The sequence below is a fragment of the Vulpes vulpes genome, chromosome 5, assembly GCF_048418805.1.
Source record: "Vulpes vulpes isolate BD-2025 chromosome 5, VulVul3, whole genome shotgun sequence".
NCBI classification, from domain to species: Eukaryota; Metazoa; Chordata; class Mammalia; order Carnivora; family Canidae; genus Vulpes; species Vulpes vulpes.
In genome coordinates this window covers 16,105,796-16,125,456 of record NC_132784.1, presented here as the reverse complement: position 1 = coordinate 16,125,456, position 19,661 = coordinate 16,105,796, and the positions used below count along the sequence as shown (strand labels likewise).

Here is a 19,661-nt window from a genome sequence, read left to right as displayed (position 1 = left end):
CAACTCAATGTAGAATATGCCCCGTGTCACTAAGGGGGACTCACAGAGTGCTTGGAGCGTATGTGGGAGGCACTTCTCTTATTAGAGCAGATGTTTCACCTGACACATGATCATGCGTGATTGCATTAGAACTTTCACAGCACTAAACAAAATTATTTTCTCTTTCCAAATTCTCTGAATTTTCTGTAACTTGCTTTGCCAGTAGTATATTAATGAATTAGATTAGATAGATTAATTAGATAGATTAAATAGAATCACCAAGTATAATCAGACCTAGAATAGAAGGATTTATTGACTTTCTGTATTTGAAAACCACTGTTAATATCTTAATATTAACCCCTGACATTTTGGCACTCTATAGATCAGGCCATCTGTTTAAAATCAGACAAGGTGGTGGGATTAAAAAAAATAATGTTTATTTGGGCAGCCCGGGTGGCTCAGCGGTTTAGCGCCACCTTCAGCCTGGGGTGTGATCCTGGAGTCCTAGGATTGAGTCCCACGTCCAGCTCCCTGCATGGAGCCTGCTTTTCCCTCTGCTGTTCCCTCTCTCTCTCTTTTTCTCTCTCTTTCTCTCTGTCTCTCATGAATAAGTAAATAAAATCTTTAAAAAAATAAAAATAAATAAATTAAAAAATAATGCTTTTTATAGATGTCTGACACAGTGTTAGCATTCTAGATGATATCTGTAATCTTTCAGTTCTTACATTAAAATATATTAAAGTTTGATCTACTCAAACATACATTTTTGAGCTTTTGAAAATAAATTTGTAACTACAATGTTTATTCAATATGTAGCAATTATTAAAAACTTAATGTTTTGTAAAATTTATCAAAAGTAACTAAACTACATTAGATGATATAAGTTATATAATTCCAGTTAGCCATATTGTATTTTTATTTGGGACTTTCAAGTTTTTGTAGTGCTTTATCATACATTATTTTGCTCATTCTTCTCAGTGATCCTATAAAATTGGCTTAAGCAGTTTACTCTCTCTGATATACAGAGGAAACTAGATTAAAACAGTTAAGTTTTAAGTGGCTTGTCCAAAACCACTTGACTAGCAAATGCAATCTAAACCAGAAGTTGGCAGCATTCACCATAATCTATTTAAATATTTTCCCATTCTGTTATTTAGACTCTTAATTCATTTCTTTCTCCACACTGTGGTCAATAATCTTTGTAAAATCTTTACCAGATCCTATCACTCACTTGATTAAACCTTCATAACAATTTACTCTTTTACTCAGGATGCAATTGTACATCCTTAATATGACCTTTATGCTCCCCATGGCCTATGCTTTCCTCTTTCTATGTGTATCATAGGCCATTCCCATCCCCTGTTCACCAGGCTCCAGGCACACTGGGTTGCTCATCCTTCTTCCTCTGTGACTCAAGACCTTCCCGTATGCTAATCCCTCCACTTAGATTTCTGGTCCCTTCTTATCACCTGGTGACTCCCAGTCATAGAGGTCTCATTTTAAATGTTAATTCCTCAGAGAAGCCTTCCCTTAAACAACAAGACAAAACTAGTTCATCTTGCTATTATCTTTCAGCAAACCCTAATCATCAGTTTATACTGATATATTTATCTGTGATAATTCATTTAGTACCTGCCCTCTTCACTGTGTATAAGTTGGCTACTGTCAGGAACCATGTCTATTTGACTACTTGCTGGTCTCTTGATCTGGTCCAGTATCTGGCACATAGCAGCTGCTCAGTAAACATTTGTGGTCTGAGTAGAATGAATAAATCCATATGGGTATGTACATAGCTCTTTTTCTAAGCTCTATTTTATATTTATCAGAATATATAGATTTTGCTCCATTTCCTGGGAATATGCAGATAAAAGTGGCTTTTTTAAAAAAAAAATTATTTATTCATGAGAGACAGAGAGAGAGAGGCAGAGACACAGGCAGAGGAAGAAGCAGGCTCCATGCAGGGAACTGGACCTGGGACTCCATCCCAGGTCTCCAGGATCACACCCTGGGCTGAAGGTGGTGCTAAAACCGCTAAACCACCCAGGCTGCCCCAAAGTGGCTTTTTGATACTTGAAACAATTTAAGCAAGTCTTAAAAAATTATTAGGAGAGAGGTTTAAGAAAATGAAATGGATTATCCAGGGAAATTGTGGAGTTTCTTTCCCCAGAGGTTTAATCAGAGAATAGTAATTAAGTTTGAGGAAGCTTAAGGTATATGCTAAGGCTCTGAGATACAGAACAGATCATTTGGTAGAAAAACAACTTGGACGTAATATCTTTCTTTTTTTATTTGTGTGTTTGATTCTTTGTCAAAAGCCCAACTCTTTGCTTGTGGCCAAATAGGGAAAGGACTTGGGAGCTTTATTCTCAATTCAGATTTCTTTTTTCTCCACTGTGATGTACAGTCAGCTCCACTATAATGCAACCTCTGTATTCCTAGAAATCATTGCACAAGGCTTGTGGGAAACATGGAAGTAGAGGCACAAGACTCAACAACTTGGTCAGTGACACATTAAAAATAACAACAACCTAGGAACCTAATAAAAATGGCAGCTAAGTTTTACTTGTGTTAAATGGTTAAGAAATACATAAATAGTGCAATAAACATAGGATTTCACCTTGAAAAAGGCAGGCAGATGACTTGTAGAAGGGGTCACTGGAAGCGCTATGAGTTGTGAGTTACTGTCAAGTGGCAGAAAGAAGGCTGCCTGAAACCAAAGGGCAAGTATGCCACCAGATGTGGGTGGGGTGGCTCTTAACAGGCATAGTAACTGAGCACTGGCCAATCCATCTTGAATGTGTGTGATTTGTGTATTTCTACACTAGGTTCCACAGGGTGCAGTTTTCCTTGTTCATTTCATGTTTCTCATGAATGAAATCAGGCATAAACAAGTAGAGATTTGGATCATGCTCAAATTGGTCCCAGCCAGAACCATTGCCTTAAAACAAATTTATACTTTTAAAATAAGTGTTAGGAGGCGGTCTATATAGTGAGGTAGGATGATCCTAAACTCACTTCCTCCAACAGACTAAATCTACAACTACATAAGAAAAACTTCTCTCTGAATACTCACTGAATATCTATTTGACATCAGATGAAAAAAGGACTACATTCAGGAGGGTGGTCGAGGCTGAGATCTGATCTCACCATAAACCCACCCCTAGCTCAGCAACTCACAGTCCGGAGGGAACTCAAAAATCCAGAGTTTGTCCTTAAGGAGTGAAGGGTTTGTAGCTTACATCAGGGACTCTAACTATTAAGACCAATACTTGACAGATGCACCCCCAAAACAATCTGCTTTGAAGACTCCCAGGGCTTATATCTATGAACCCCAAAGGGCCGTAGTGAACTTGGAAACAGCTCTTAAAAGGCTCAAGCACAGACTCACTCACCCCAGGGCTCAGCTCAGAAGTAGCAGCTTGTAAAGCATTCAGAATATATGTCAAGAAGATTCATTTGCTAATCTTAAAGCATCTATTGGAGGGGCAGGTGCCTTTTGACATTCTCTCCAGGGATGGGGGCCCTGGCAGATGCCATCTTCATGTCCTCCCTCTACCAGGCTCCAGTGGCCTTAACACCCAAAGGGTAGCTTTTACATCTTACAGTGCCTTTGTTTGTTGACATTTGATACCCCAGTTTTTGTGGCTGCCACCAGGGGACCCATTGAGCACATACCTCCGGGGGCAAAAGTGGCTTGTAATCCTGAATACCATGGGAAACAATTGGAAAAATAGTTCTTGACAGACTGCCATTCCCAGGGCAGTATACAGATAGCCCGTTGAAAACATGGCCTTACTTTGTGAGAAGGTGTATTTGTATGTCCAGGAGCTTCGGTGTAAGGGGCAGTTTCCTGGTCTGCCACATTCCTAGAGGCCTATTGAACTGATCTCAGGGCTCAAGTTCCAAGTCTGGGTGATGTGACCAATGAGGCGATGCTTAGGGTTAGAAGAGAATAAAACTGGGATCAGGACGCTGGGAAATGTTAACTTGTTAGGACAATACAGGAACATGAACTAGGAAATGAGGATGAGAAGGGTCAAAAATAATACATGATCTTGCATCAAAAAGAATAAAATACTTAGGGATAAATTTAACCAAGGAGGTAGAAGACCTGTATATCCAAAACTTCCAGACATTAATGACAGAAATTGAAGAAGACACAAATAAATGGAAATATATTCCATGCTTATGGATTGGAAGAATTAATACTGTTAAAATGTCCATACTATCCAAAGCAATATACAGATTCAGTGCAGTCCCTAGCAAAATTCCATTGATATTTTCATAGGAATAAAAAAAAAATCCTAAAATGTATGGAATCATAAAAAAACTCTACTAGCCAAAGCAATCTTGAGACAGAAGAATGAAGATGGAGGCATTAATGCTCCCTGATTTCAAACTCTGTTACAAAACTATCATAATAAAAATATTATTTTATTGGCATAAAAAAGAAATACAAAAATCAGTGGAACAGAATAAAGTCCAGAAATAAACCAGTGATTATATAGTCAACTTATGATGAAAGAGGGAAGAATACATAATACATAAAGGAGAGTCTCTTCAATAAATGGTGTTGGGAACATTGTACAGCCACATGCAAAGGAATGAAGCTAGACCATTCTCTTACACCATGAACAAAATAATTAACTAAAAATGGATTAAAAACTTGAATGTAAGACCTGAAATCCTAAAATCCCTGTAAGGAAAACTGGGCAGTAAGATACTTGACATTGGTCTTGGTGATTTTTTGGATCTGACTCTAAAAACAAAAGTAAACAAGTGAGATCAAACAGAAATCAGCTTCTGCATATCAAAGGAAATCATCAACAAAATTAAAAGGCAACCTATTGAATATGAGAATGTATTTTCAAATCATCTATCCAATTAGGGGTTAATATTAAATTTTATACAGATCTACAATATGATAGCCAAAACAAACAACCAATCAATCTGATGTAAAAATTGGCAGAGGATCTGAATAGACATTTTTCCAAAGGAGATATTCAGGTTGCCAACTGATGCATGAAAAATGTTCAATATGAACAATCATCATGGAAATGGAAATCAAAACCACAGAGAGTTTATTGCCTCAGACCTGTTAGAATGGCTGCTATAAATAACAACATGAAGAAATAACATACTGAGAGAAGAAAACACTTGTGCACATTTGGTGGGGATGTGAATTGTTACAACCATTATGGAAAACTGTTTGGAAGTTCCTAGAAAAATGAAAAGTAGAAGTATCATATGATCCAGCAATCTAACTTATGGGTATTTATCTGAAGTAAATGAAAACATTAATTAAAAAAATATGTGTGGGGGGGAGCTGAGAAGATGGCAGAGCAGTAGGGGTCCTCAACTCACCTGGCCCCACCAACTTAGATTATTCTCAAACCATCCTGAAAAACTACAAATTTGACCTGAGATTTAAAGAGAGAACAGCTGGAATGCTACAGAAAAAAGGGTTTTTGCTTCTAACAAGAATCATCTAGGGTGAAATTTATTTAGGTCATGGTTGATATTCTTGACTTAGCCCGCTCATACAGCCACTCTGCACTAAGCAAAATGACTAGAAAGAAGAATTCACCACAAAACAAAGAATCAGAAACAGTATTCTCTGCCACAGGGTTACAGAATTTGGATTACAATTCGATGTCAGAAAGCCAATTCAGAAGCACAATTATAAAGCTACTGGTGGCTCTAGAAAAAAGCATAAAGGAATCAAGAGACTTCATGACTGCAGAATTTAGATCTAATCAAGCCAAAATTAAAAATCAATTAAATGAGATACAATCCAAACAGGAGGTCCTAACGACGAGAGTTAATGAGGTAGAAGAATGGGTGAGTGACATAGAAGACAAGTTGATGGCAAAGAAGGAAGCTGAGGAAAAGAGAGAAAAATAATTAAAAGACCATGAGAAAGGGAGCTAAATGATAGCTTCAGAATGAAAAATCTGCATATTATTGGGGTTCCAGAGAGCACCGAGACAGACAAAGGGCCAGAAAGCATATTTGAACAAATCATAACTAAGATCTTCCCTAATTTGGGGAAGGAAACAGGCATTCAGATCCAGGAGATAGAGAGATCCCCACAAAATCAAAAAAACCATTCAACACTGCGACATTTAATAGTAAAACTGACAAATTCCAAAGATAAAGAGAAAATCCTTCAAGCAGCAAGAGACAAGAGATCCCTAACTTATATGGGGAGAAATATTAGATTAACATCAGACCTTCCACAGAGACTTGGCAGGCCAGAAAAGGCTGGCAGGATATATTCAGGGTATTAAATGAGAAAAACATGCAGCCAAGAATACTTTATTCAGCAAGGCTCTCATACAAAATAGAAGGAGAGATAAAGAGCTTCCACGATAGGCAGAAACTGAAAGAATATGTGATGACCAAACCAGCTCTGCAAGAAATATTAAGGGGGACCCTGTAAAAGAAGAGGAAGCCCAAAGAAATAATCCACAAAAACAGGGACTGAATAGGTATTACGGTGACACTAATTTCATATCTTTCAATGGTAACTCTGAACATGAATGGGCTAAATGAGCCCATCAAAAGACGCAGGGTTTCAGACTGGATAAAAAAGCAAGACCTATCTATTGGCCATCTACAAAAGACTCATGTTAGACCTAAGGATAACTACAGCCTGAAAATGAAAGGTTGGAGAACCATTTACCATTCATATGGTCCTCAAAAGAAAACTGGGGTAACAATCCACATATCAGATAAATTAAAGTTTATCCCAAAGACTGTAGTAAGAGATGAAGACGGACATTATATGATACTTAAAGGATCTATCCAACAAGAGGACCTCACAATCATGAATATTTATGCCCCTAATGTGGGAACTACCAAATATATTAATCAATTAATAACCAAAGTTAAGACATACTTAGATAATACACTAACACTGGGAGAATTCAACACAGCGCTTTCTGAAAATGACAGATCTTCTAAGCATAACATCTCCAAAGAAACAAGAGCTTTAAATGATACACTGGACCAGGATTTCACAGATATATACAGAACTTTCCATACAAATGCAAACGAATACACAGGTGCACATGGAACTTTTTCCAGTTTAGACCACATACTGGGTCTCAAATCAGGCCTCAACCAATACCAAAAGATTGGTATGGTCTCCTGCATATTTTCAGACCATAATGCTTTGAAACTTGAACTCAATCACAAGAAGAAATTTGGAAGAAACTCAAGCACGTGGAAGTTAAAGAGCATCCTGTTAAAGGATGAATGGGTCAACCAGGAAATTAGAGAAGAATTAAAAAGATTCATGGGCACTAATGAAAATGAAGATACAACCATTCAAAATCTTTGGGATACAGCAAAAACCGATCTAAGAGGGAAATACATCACAATACAAGCATCCCTCAAAAAAATTGGAAAAAAAACCCTCAAATACACAAGCTAACCTCACACCTAAAGGAACTGGAGAAAGAACAGCAAATAAAATCTACACCAGGCAGAAGAAGAAAGTTAATAAAGATTTGAGCAGAACTCAATGAAATAGAGACCAGAAGAACTGTAGAACAGGTCAACAAAACCAGGAGTTGGTTCTTTGAAAGAATTAATAAGATAGATAAACCATTAGCCAGACATATTAAAAACAAACAAAAAGACTCTAATTAATAAAATCATGAATGAAAAAGGAGAGATCACAACTAATAGCAAGGAAATACAAACGATTTTAAAAACATATTATGAGCAGCTATATGCCAATAAATTAGGCAATCTAGAAGAAATGGATGCATTTCTGGAAAACCACAAACTACCAAAACTGGAACAGGAAGAAACAGAAAACCTGAACAGGCCAATAACCAGGGAGGAAATTGAAGCAGTCATCAAAAACCTCCCAAGACACAAAAGTCCAGGGCCAGATGGCTTCCCAGGGGAATTCTATCAAACGTTTAAAAAAGAATCAATACCTATTCTACTAAAGCTGTTTTGAAAGATAGAAAGGGACGGAATACTTCCAAGCTCGTTTTATGAGGCCAGTGTACCTTAATTCCGAAACCAGACAAAGACCCCACCAAAAAGGAGAATTATAGACCAATATCCCTGATGAACATGGATGCAAAAATTCTCAACAAGATACTAACCAATAGGATCCAACAGTACATTAAGAAGATTATTCACCATGACCAAGTGGGATTTATCCCTGGGATACAAGGCTGGTTCAGCACTTGTAAAACAATCAACGTGATAGATCATGTCAACAAGGGAAAAAACAAGAACCATATGATCCTCTCAATAGATGCAGAGAAAGCATTTAACAAAATACAACATCCATTCCTGATCAAAACTCTTCAGAGTGTTGGGATAGAGGGAACATTCCTCAGCATCTTAAAAGCCATCTCTGAAAATCCCACAGCAAATATCATTCTCAATGGGGAAACACTAGGAGCCTTTCCCCTACGATCAGGAACACAACAGGGATGTCCACTCTCACCACTGCTATTCAACATAGTCCTAGGAGTCATAGCCTCAGCAATCAGGCAACAGAAAGAAATAAAAGGCATCCAAATTGCCAAAGAAGAAGTCAAACTCCCCCTCTTTACAGATGATATGATACTGTACGTAAAAACCCCAAAAGACTCCACCCCAAGATTTCTAGAATTCATACAGCAATTCGATGTATGGTAGGATACAAAATCAATGCCTAGAAATCAGTGGCATTTCTCTACACGGAGACTGAAGAAAGAGAAATTAAGGAATAAATCCCATTTACAGTTGCACTCAAAAGCATAAGATACACAGGAATAAACCTAACCAATGAGGTAAAGGATCTATACCCTAAAAGCTACAGAACCCTTCTGAAAGAAATTGAGGAGACACAAAGAGATGGAAAAATATTCCATGCTCATGGATTGGAAGAATTAATATTGTGAAAATGTCAATGCTCCCCAGGGCAATTTACACAGTTAATCCAATCCCTATCAAAATACTATGGACTTTCTTCATAGAGTTCAAACAAATAATCTTAAGATTTGTGTGGCATCAGAAAAGACCCCAAGTAACCAGGGGGATATTGAAAAAGAAAACCAGAGCTGGGGACATCAGAATGCTGGATTTCAAGCAATACTACAAAGCCGTGATCATCAAGATAGTATGATACTGGCACAAAAACAGACACATAGATCAATGGAACAGAATAGAGAATCCAGAAGTGGGCCCTCAACTCTATGGTTAATTAATATTTGACAAAGCAGAAAAGACTATCCACTGGAAAAAGGACAGTCTTTTCAACAAATGGTGCTGGGAAAATTGGACATCCACATGCAGAAGAATGAAACTGGATCATTCTCTTACACCTTCCAGAAAGATAAACTCAAAATGGATGAAAGATCTAAATGTGAGACAAAATTCCATCAAAATCCTAGAGAACACAGGTAGCACCCTGTTTTGAACTTGGCCACAGCAACTTCTTGCAAGATACATCTATGAAGGCAAGGGAAACAAAAGCAAAAATGGACTATTGGGACTTTATCAAGATAAAATGCTTCTGCACAGCAAAGGAAAATGTCAGCAAACTAAAAGACAACCTACAGAATGGGAGAAGATATTTGCAAATGACCTATCAGAGAAAGGGCTTGTATTCAAGATATTTAAAAAGCATATTAAACTCCATAGCAAAGAAACAAACCATCCAATCATGAAATGGGCAAAAGACACGAACAGAAATTCCACCAGAGAAGACATATACATGGCCAACAAGCACATGAGAAAATGCTCTGCATCCCTTGCCATCAGGGAAATACAAATCAAAACCACAATGAGATACCACCTCAGACCAGTGAGAATGGTGAAAATTAACAAGACAGGAAACAACAAATGTTGTAGAGGATGTGGAGAAAGGGGAACTGTTTACACTGTTGGTGGGAATGTGAACTGGTGCAGCTACTCTGGAAAACTATGTGGAGGTTCCTCAAAGAGTCAAAAATAGACCTGCCCTATGACCCAGCAATTGCACTGCTGGGGATTTACCCCAAAGATACAGATGCAGTGAAACAGCAGGACACCTGCACCCCAATGTTTCTAGCAGCAATGTCCACAATAGCCAAAGTGTGGAAGGAGCCTCAGTGTCCATCGACAGATGAATGGATAAAGATATGGTTTATGTATACAGTGGAATATTACTCAGCCATTAGAAATGACAAATACCCACCATTTGCTTCAATGTGGATAGAACTGGAGGGTATTATGCTGAGTGAAGTAAGTCAATCGGAGAAGGATAATCATATGATTTCACTCATATGGGGAATATAAGAAATAGTGAAATGGATTATAGGGGAAAGGAGAGAAAATAGTGGGAGATATCAGAGAGGGTGACAAACATGAGAGACTCCTAACTCTGGGAAACAAACAAGGGGTAGCAGAAGGGGAGGTGGGTGGGGAGATGGGGTTACTGGTTGATGGGCACTGAAAGGGGCACTTGACGGGATGAGCACTGGGTGTTATATGTTGGCAAATCGAACTCCAATAAAAATTATACTAAATCAATAAATGAATGGATGAATGAATGAATAAATGAATGAATGAAAAAAATATGTGTACAGTCCTGTTTATTGTGGCATTACTTACAATAGCCAAGATATAGAAACAATCTACATTTCCAGGATGGATGGAAGAAGGTGTGGCATGTGTACACACACACACACACACACACACACACACACACAGGAGAACTGACTAGCCTAACAAAAAAAAAGGTAGGGTTTGGGGGTGGGACTTGGGGTTAGAAAAACTTGGTTCTGCTCCCAGAGCTGTCATTTCTTTTTTTTTTAATTTTTATTTATTTATGATAGTCACAGAGAGGCGGGGGGGGGGGGTGGGGGCACAGAGGGAGAAGCAGACTCCATGCACCGGGAGCCCGACGTGGGATTCGATCCCGGGTCTCCAGGATCACGCCCTGGGCCAAAGGCAGGTGCCAAACTGCTGCGCCACCTAGGGATCCCCAGAGCTGTCATTCTAACAGTGGAACCCTGAGCAAGCATCTTCCCTGTCTTTATACTATTTCATTTATCTTTAAATGAGGTTGGTAACAACCGACTTTGCCAAGCTATCCAGAGGGCTAGATGAAGTAATGAAGGTGGAAACATTCTGTAAATTGTGAATTGGTCTCTAACTCTAGATTTTTCTCATAGAACTTATTTCAGAGGTAGAGACATCAATTGTAGAAGAACACAGGGTTGAAAGTTCACCCACACAGAGTCAGCTTTTGTTGAGAAAACTGTATACACTTGCCTTTTGAATGAAAGTAAAGCCCATGACTCTAAAAGGAAGGGGTGCTCTAGTGCGGTGAAGTGTCCTATAAAGACGTGCCTCACATCATGTGGACTCAGCCCAGGAGCCAGTGTTTGTATTCCTGTTGAAGCAGTTTGGGTACACTGGTAGGAGAAGCCAATGAGAAGAAGGGGAAGAGGTGAACTCGCTTAAAGACACTGGGAGAAATACAACTGTGGTCCCCAATGAGTTTAGAAAAACACTCATAATTTTTTAAAGAGGGCTTCTTAAAGCCAGCCCAGCCAGGGATTCAATGAAAAGAGAGATGTCATAGAAATTTGACCTCATCAGATCTGCAACCCAGATTTCACATTGTTTTTTACTTACTACTCCTTAGTACTGAGCAGCATCTTATAAATAACACTCAACTGTTCTGCATTTCTCAATCCCTTTCACTCTCCATGCTATAAAAGATAGAGAGCAAACCTGTGGGAGAAAATAAAAATTGCTTGGGGGACAAATCAGTTTATATCCAGGATACAGCTATTACCAATAAAATAATAAAAAAAAATCTGGCCAATCCATTGATACCTTCTTTTGTTACTTTTATCCATGTTTTATAATCTAAGTAAAAGAAAATTATTTCCCCTTTGTTTGGAAAGTAAATATGGCTTATTGTCAAGCTTTGATGGTTTAATTGAAATACACACAATTTAAAGGGAATATATTTTAGTAAACAACTTTTGCCTCATTACTCTTTGAATTCCCTAGAACTTTCTCTGATTGTGAGTGTATCATTTTATTTGTATTTGGAAAGCATTAAAAAATTGAACAGAAAAGTTTATTCATATGGAAAATATGCTCCTTTATTAGATTTTGAGGATTCTTCAGTATGACAGTGAGCAAATCTATGTGACATTCTTCACTTGTGAAAGAAAAAGGGATGCAAAATGTCACCTTTTTCATAGGATGTGCTTTTAAACTATTTAACATGTACCATTTGTTTTACTTGTTTTGGGAATCAAAACACAGTCTTCGAAATTCTATAATAAAGGTGACTTATGATGTTCCTTCTAGTCCAATGAGTTTATATAGAGAGGAGTGTTGATTATGTGTAATAACAGAAATTATATTTTTATCTTTTTATTGTAAAATATATGTAACAAACTATAAATAATGAAACATAATTTAATATGAAATTAATAATAATATAATACAATATATGTAATAAAAATTTTGCCACTCTATTTCTACAAAAATTTGATTTTGGTTAGTATGTTTCTCCCTACAAAACCATGTTTTTCTTCTTTTCCAAAGCTGCTGGAACATTACAGAATAAAGATTTGATTTTGATTTTACTTTTTCTGAATCTGATAGAAGTAACTGATTTTATGGGGGTTAAAAATAAACCACTAAAGAGTTTGGCTTGACTTAGCTAAAGGCCAGCTCCAGAATCAGTAAGCAAATATATTTCCAGTGTGCTAAATACCAAAAAATATATATAATGTTAGACATAGTCCTAATCTCAAACAGATGTTTATGTAGGTGGAAAAACACAATAAATGCACATGAAAATAATAATAGAAGAAAGTAAGTAAGAGCATACAAGGTGGCAAAGTGCCTAGCAGCTGTGGAAATCAAGGAAGGGAGAGAACAATGAAGTGATATGGGGAAGTTCTAGAGAGGTTGCTCAAAGCCAAGCCTGGCAGTGTCCCTAGTTTTTTTTTTTTTTTTTTTTTAAAGATTTTATTTACTTATTCATGAGAGACAGAGACATAAGCAGAGGGAGAAGTAGGCTCCCTGCAGGGGGCCCGATGTGGGACTTGATCCCAGGGCCCCAGGATCATGACCTGATCCCAGGGCCCCAGGATCATGACCTGATCCAAGGGCTCAAACACTGAGCCACCCAGGTGTCCTGTCCCTAGGCTTTAAATAGAGTTCAAAGAGCTTGTTAAGTAGAAGGAAGAGCATGGTCAAAGGTGCACAGGCAGGAGAATATATATACATATATGTGTGTGTGTAAATATATATATTAGAAGATCTTGGTTTATTTCCAAATTATGGTTTATTGTTTCCTTCCTGAACCTCAGGAGAACTTTCCCCCATGAGTTAGAGGTGGAGAAAATCCACCTTTCCTATCACTTCTGGTGAATACACCCTATGCAGTAGATAGCATTTTATTCTGTATAATGCATGGTTCAGAGGCATCATGCAACCTGCAGCCTTTGCTTCCCTTCTTTCCCTGTAAGAATGTGAGCCATTCTTAGTCAGGCACTGAGTTGTTCTTTGGTTTTTATTGCAGAATATCTATTCTGCATGCAAAGTGCTCACATTAGTAGCAACCATAACCATAATAGCATGACATGCTTAAAAAGCAAAGCAGTAGAGCAACAAAACTAAAACAAAACCAAAAAGACATTGGCATGAATGAGTTAATATCAGGGGGATTTGAGTTTGCATGCTCTTGACTGGTTCTGGAAGTGAGTTTTTGTGGAACCACCTATTCTGGGTCATCCAGTCCTTCTTTGAAACACTGATTCCCATTTATGAATGAGCTAGTTTTCTGGGATAATAAAGAATAAAGAAAGTTGGTGGTTTAGCCTATTTATATCTGTAAAAACCTAACTGGACAAATAAAAACAAATTATTTAACCTTATTCTTATCAGCTCCACAGCCTAATTAAGCTGAAATTATGGGTCTTTGTACACAAATCATTTATGTTCCTTTAAAAATATATACTAGAGATTGAAGAAATGAAATCATTCTGAACCAGGGACTAATGATCTTACTCATCATTTCTCAAATTGTAATACATTTGATAGTATTTTTAGGTCATAGATCTTCATATCTGCACAAGAAGCCACCTGGTTTAGTGAAAATTATTCGAGTACTAGAGACACATCAGCCAGGATTGAAAATTGTTACCTTTTGGTTTTTATGACAAATTACTCAGATGCCTCTGATCCTTCGTTTTCTTGCCTATAATAGGAGGTTAATAATAGGACCTACTTCATGGGGTTGTAATGAGGATGAAGTTAATTTATACATAAAGTCCAAGTTAGCACTTAGTAACTGACAGCTATTACTAATTATTTTTTCTTATAGTAATTAAGAAACACCTCCTTAAAAGTCATCCTTTTTGTGCCTTTTATAGCATGAGAAGCTGATGCATGAATTGGAAGAGGAGAGACACTTACGTCTTCAGAGTGAGAAGCGGTTGCAGGAGGTGACATTGGAGTCTGAGCGCAACAGAATTCAGATGCGTGGCCTCCAGCAGCAGTTCTCCAGGTATTGTTCTGAACTGAACCTCTTGTTCTGGGAGGGGTATCTCTTCCTGCACCAAGAGCCCATGTGGTTGAATTTCCTTTGTGAATGCTTTTGTTGAATTGAGGAGCTAATTTACCAACACCTTAGACCTTGTCCTCTGTCCATGCCATCATATGGCATTTGGGCCAATTTGTTGAAACTTGCTATTTGCACCTCACATAGTCTTGGCTTTATTGGATCTGGTTGTCTTTTCTTCCTTGATGGCTTTCCAAGGGATTTTCCAGTAAGATGTGGTAGCTGTGTGACCTATAGGAATATCCTGTGAAATGCCAGCCAGGAGGATGAAACTTTTCCGGTCATCATAATTCTATTTTAAGGAAGATAGAGAATGTGAATCCAATCACTCAGTAAGCTCTTACTCATACTTAAAGGAAACATTTACCAATAGTTTAAAAAAAATCAAAATCAATTCGTTTCTTTCCTTTAAAAAGACCTAACTTGAATTTGAAAGGAACATTCTGGAAAGTAGCTTTTAGGTTTAATTCCCAGACAGTCAGAATATTTCAGCTTTCAGTTACGGTTACTATGGGGCTAGGTGACGGTTTAATCTATTATTTAAAATCTATTCAGTTCCATGGAAAAAATACAAACCTGTGCTCTTCCAGTCCTGGGACTAGATACGGGAACTCTGTGAAGGACAGTTTACTTTCATTTCTGTATTTCACTTTGCCATTTGCAAAATCAGGAAATTCATTTTTTTTTCCTTCATGAGATCCCAGGCTGAATCAAGTTTGAGAAGTTGCCCTAAAATTTTCCTGATCAATCTATGTAGGTCTTGTCTTTAGTTTACCATTAGGATTTGGATATGATCAGTGATGGCTTCCTCATTATGAAGCTTTTCTAATGATAGCTTAAGTTTTGGATGTGTCACAGGGAGAAACCGAAGCTGAGCCTCCAGTAATTTATCTCATTGTGACTAATACCATGAATGCTGTGACTTTGGTTTAGAGGCTTCTTGGAGATACAGGTTGGAAAGGATGGATGACCCCTCTGCATTCAGAGTCATAATTTAATACCCTGTTCCACTCTCTGAGCCCATGATAATACACAGGTGCTAAAGAAATGTACCAATCAATACTTAAACAAATGCATGTTCCACCCCTCTCAGGCTATTACTTATACAAACTTGTGCTTAATTTTTCATTTGGTTTGATGGCAACTCTCACTTTTTGTCTCCCAACTGGAAATAATAGATATCCCCCCTCCAACTTTTGAAGCAGCTCTAAAATAAGCACTGCTTTGTAATGTTTGCCATTTTAATGATACAGGAAAGGAGGAGGTAGACGGCCCTACCTCGCACTATCTAATTGAGATGTCTCTGTATTCAAGCTATTGATTTACAGGGTGTGAGACACATGGCACAGTAAATTATTTTTATATGATGCCAGGTCATCTGCTATAAATCAGATGATACCCATATGGATCCGAGTTGCACAAGAGCCAGGGCTACATCCTAGACTGAAAGAGAAGATAATTATATGTAGAACAAATAGTGGTTGGTTTTTACATACTGCATTTCCTCCTGCTGTAATCAGTTTCTCTATGTAAATCTTCATTGGAACTAAGGAGTTCAAGTCCAGTTATAGCCAGACAACTAATGTAAATCAGCAAAGGGGTAAGGAAAAGCATATATCACAGATAATTACACAAAGGGAAAGAAGGAAATAAACCGTAAGAGACTCTTAATGATACAGAACAAACTGAGGGTTAAGGGAAGGAGGTGGGTGGGGGGTAGGCTAGATGGGTGATGGGGATTAAGGAGAGCACTTTTTTGTGATGAGGACTGGGTGTTGTATGTAAGTGATGTGAATCACTGAATTCTACTCCAGAGGCGAATGTTACACTGTATGTTAACTAAGTAAAATTTAAAGATAAAAGAAAACAAAGGGGGAAAAAAGGGCAAACCAAGAAACAGACCCTTAACTATAGAGAACAAACTGATGATTACCAGAGGGAAAGTGGGTGAGGGGGTGGGTGAAATAGATGATAGGGATTAAGATGTACACTTGTGATGAGCACAGGGTCATGTATGGAAGTGTGGAATCACTCTATTGTCCACCTGAAACTCATATTACACTATATGGTAACTAATTGGAATTTAAATAAAAACTTTTTAAAAAAGATAATTGCACAATAATTTAAGTAGGCCCACTACACCATGTTTGATGGCCTTTTACATTTTTTTTTTTTTTTTGGCCTTTTACATTTTAAACTTTGGTTTGTATGATGCTTCTGGTAATGTTTATTTAAACAATCCTGTTACATAATTTAAGTCTTTGTAAAATTCTCCATATTATAGGACGTGTATGTAGCATATTACCCTTGGACATGGTCCACATCTAATTGCTCACATAAATAATTTCCATAATCCAAATAATTGTGTTGAATTTAAAACCTTTATATTCATAATTTTTTCCTTTTTTACGAGTCGAGGTCATTTTGTATATGACTCTTTGAGATGTAAACTTCCTTTGAGTATTGCTTATAGGATGAGTTTAATTTTGAAAATTAGTGCCAGAATCCCATCTTTTCAAAGGATGTGAAGTGGCTTACAATAAAAAGTAACTTCACAATAGGACTAAAAACATAAAAATAGGAAATAAAAGCCCCAAAAAGGGTGGTATGACAAGTAATAGTACTTACATGGCTTGCCATGTTTTCTGAGAGTGAGCATTTGATTTAGCTCTAAGATTTCTGGCAGACTAGATCATATGTAATTGTTATCTCCTAGACAAAAGCTACTACTCCCCAGGGAGAGAAACATTGTCTCTGGTAACAGACTCATGTTAGAACACATCCATCGGCCCCTTCAGAGATAGCATTGGAGGATATAATAGACAATTGTCCAAAATGGTGCAGATTAGGAAAAATTCATAGAAGTATTGCTACTTCTGCAATGTCACTCGTGTCTACGAAGTTAAGGGATTTCTGAATGTCACAGTACATGAAATAAGAATGCTGGTTTCATGTCTAAATGATAATGAGTAAATAAAACTCTAGTGCTCATGATTGTCAAGTCAGACACCCTACAGCAAGTTCACGGGAATCTCTAGATAGACACGTGCTGCATCTTTCTGATACTTGTTTTATTAACCTGGAGTGAAGAGGCATGAGATGCTGAGGCAGAGCTGCCCAGAAGTATTTGCCCAGTATAGTTCATGGTGTTGTTGCCACAGGGGCATCTAACTGGTAGTGAAGGAGATTCTGGAGTTTGAGATTCAGGGTTGAGGTGAGGCATTGGAGGGGAAAGTAGATAACGAAGTTAGAAGCAAGGACAATTAGATGTACATGCAAAGTAGAGTTCAGGTGTCAGAATCAGTGCTGCATGGCTTAGTCCAAAGCTTGATTTTATGCAGTTTCAGTGAGGTGATACGCCTGGTGGCTTAAAGACACCAGCCAAACCTGAACATTGTGATTATCTGTGGTAATGAGTAATGGGATCACTTAGGTGATAAAAATCTATAAAAGCATTTGAAAGAGTAGTTCTCTTTTATGTCACCACCAAACCTTCATTTATAATCCCCTCTTCCCCCTTGACCTCTGATTAGGGTGTAATGATCAGCAGCGGTCCAAAATTTGGGCAATAAAAGAAAAAAGAGAGATAAAGATGTGACCAGAGATTACATAATCAGCTCTAAGCTCATAAATCAGAAATTACCTGCACTGAGAGTAATTCAGGCAGCCATAACAAGCTTGATTCAGACCATTTACAACCTTTCATATAAATATATAGAGAAGAAAAGATACTTACAAATGAAATCTTCCCCATACATGAAGGAACATTTCAATAGGCTGGTACTGAGTGGCAGGTAGTGGTATCATTAGGGCTTCTTTGTCTTGATATTTGGTGATACAAATTGAAGATGCTTTCCAGATGTCATAGTGATTGTTTAACCTGTCATCTGAGTGGTATACGTAGCTGGGCATATTTTATGTGGGATTAACTTTGTGTTGCACGCTTCTGTAATTCTGTAACTATTCATTTGAACTGTGCATGTCAGCCAGGCAAGGTTAATGATGTGAGTGCGGCTCACATCATACCTTCCCGTCTACAGTAAAGATTATTGTTGGAACCCCCAGTGTCATTACCTTGAGTGATTGAGGTGTTTGTGCATCAGTTAGATTCACCTAGACAAGCACATCAGGAACACGATTTCCAACCGGGGGAGCTCTGTTGACGTAGAATAACAATGATTAGGAAGAACCAGATCATGAAGAAATAAGCAATACAGACTACTGATTTAACGCAAGCCACGCAGGATTTGCACCTGTATTTGAGTTGATTCCTTTTGAAACAATCCAGTCAATGTGTAGGTTATTGCTGAAAGCTGCTGCTCTTATCAGACAATCAAACATTTTATTGTGTGTACAGGAAGATAGAATACAGTATGTGTCCTCAAAACATGGAGACTCTAGAAAGAGAAGACTAATGTACATATATGAAAAAAAAACCATATTTATAGCTTAGCTGTAAGTAAAGGGACATTTTGTTCAAATTCAGGACAGACTTCATATTTTTAATGGTATGTTGTCATGCAAAGGCATGAATTAAGCCAGATGAAATTAGCACAAATTAGCTATATGCTACTAGCAATACACATGTTTATCACATGACAGCTCTGTGCTACAGTATGTTTGAAGCTTTAAATTAGAATCAACCTGCATCAGGATGTGTGGGTGGCTCCATGGTTGAGCGTCTGCCTTTGGCTCATGGTATGATCTTGGGGTCCCAGGATCGAGTTTTGCATCAAGCTCCCCGTGGGGAGCCTGCTTCTCGCTCTGCCCCTCTCTCTGTGTCTTTCATGAATAAATAAATAAAATCTAATAACAAAGAATAAAAGTAAATCAGAATCAACCTGGTAGTCTCACCACCAGGAAGATGTATTTTATAAACAATCTACTGATAGTGAACCATATCACACCCAAAGCATCATCAGGAATCAATTAGTGTTTCTCTGCAGCCTTGAAATGTTCCTGTGTGTGTGTTTGTACACATGTGCATGCACATATGCTTGTGTGTGTATTTATACCATGCAGTGTAAATTTAAGTAGAGGGAACGATTAAGCTTTGTCACCCATAATAGACAAGAATAGTTAAAAATCA

The 19,661-nt window shown here is 37.8% G+C and overlaps 1 protein-coding gene across 15 annotated transcripts in view; it reads left to right on the top strand.

Moving 5' to 3' along the window:
* Nucleotides 1-19,661, top strand: part of NCKAP5 (NCK associated protein 5) — a 946,904-nt gene that overhangs the window by 507,984 nt on the left and 419,259 nt on the right. For all 15 annotated transcript variants that reach the window (XM_072757601.1, XM_072757595.1, XM_072757603.1 and 12 more), the window contains one exon: nucleotides 14,385-14,518. In XM_072757601.1, the coding sequence (XP_072613702.1) occupies nucleotides 14,385-14,518 (134 nt within the window). The remainder of the gene's footprint in view (nucleotides 1-14,384; nucleotides 14,519-19,661) is intronic.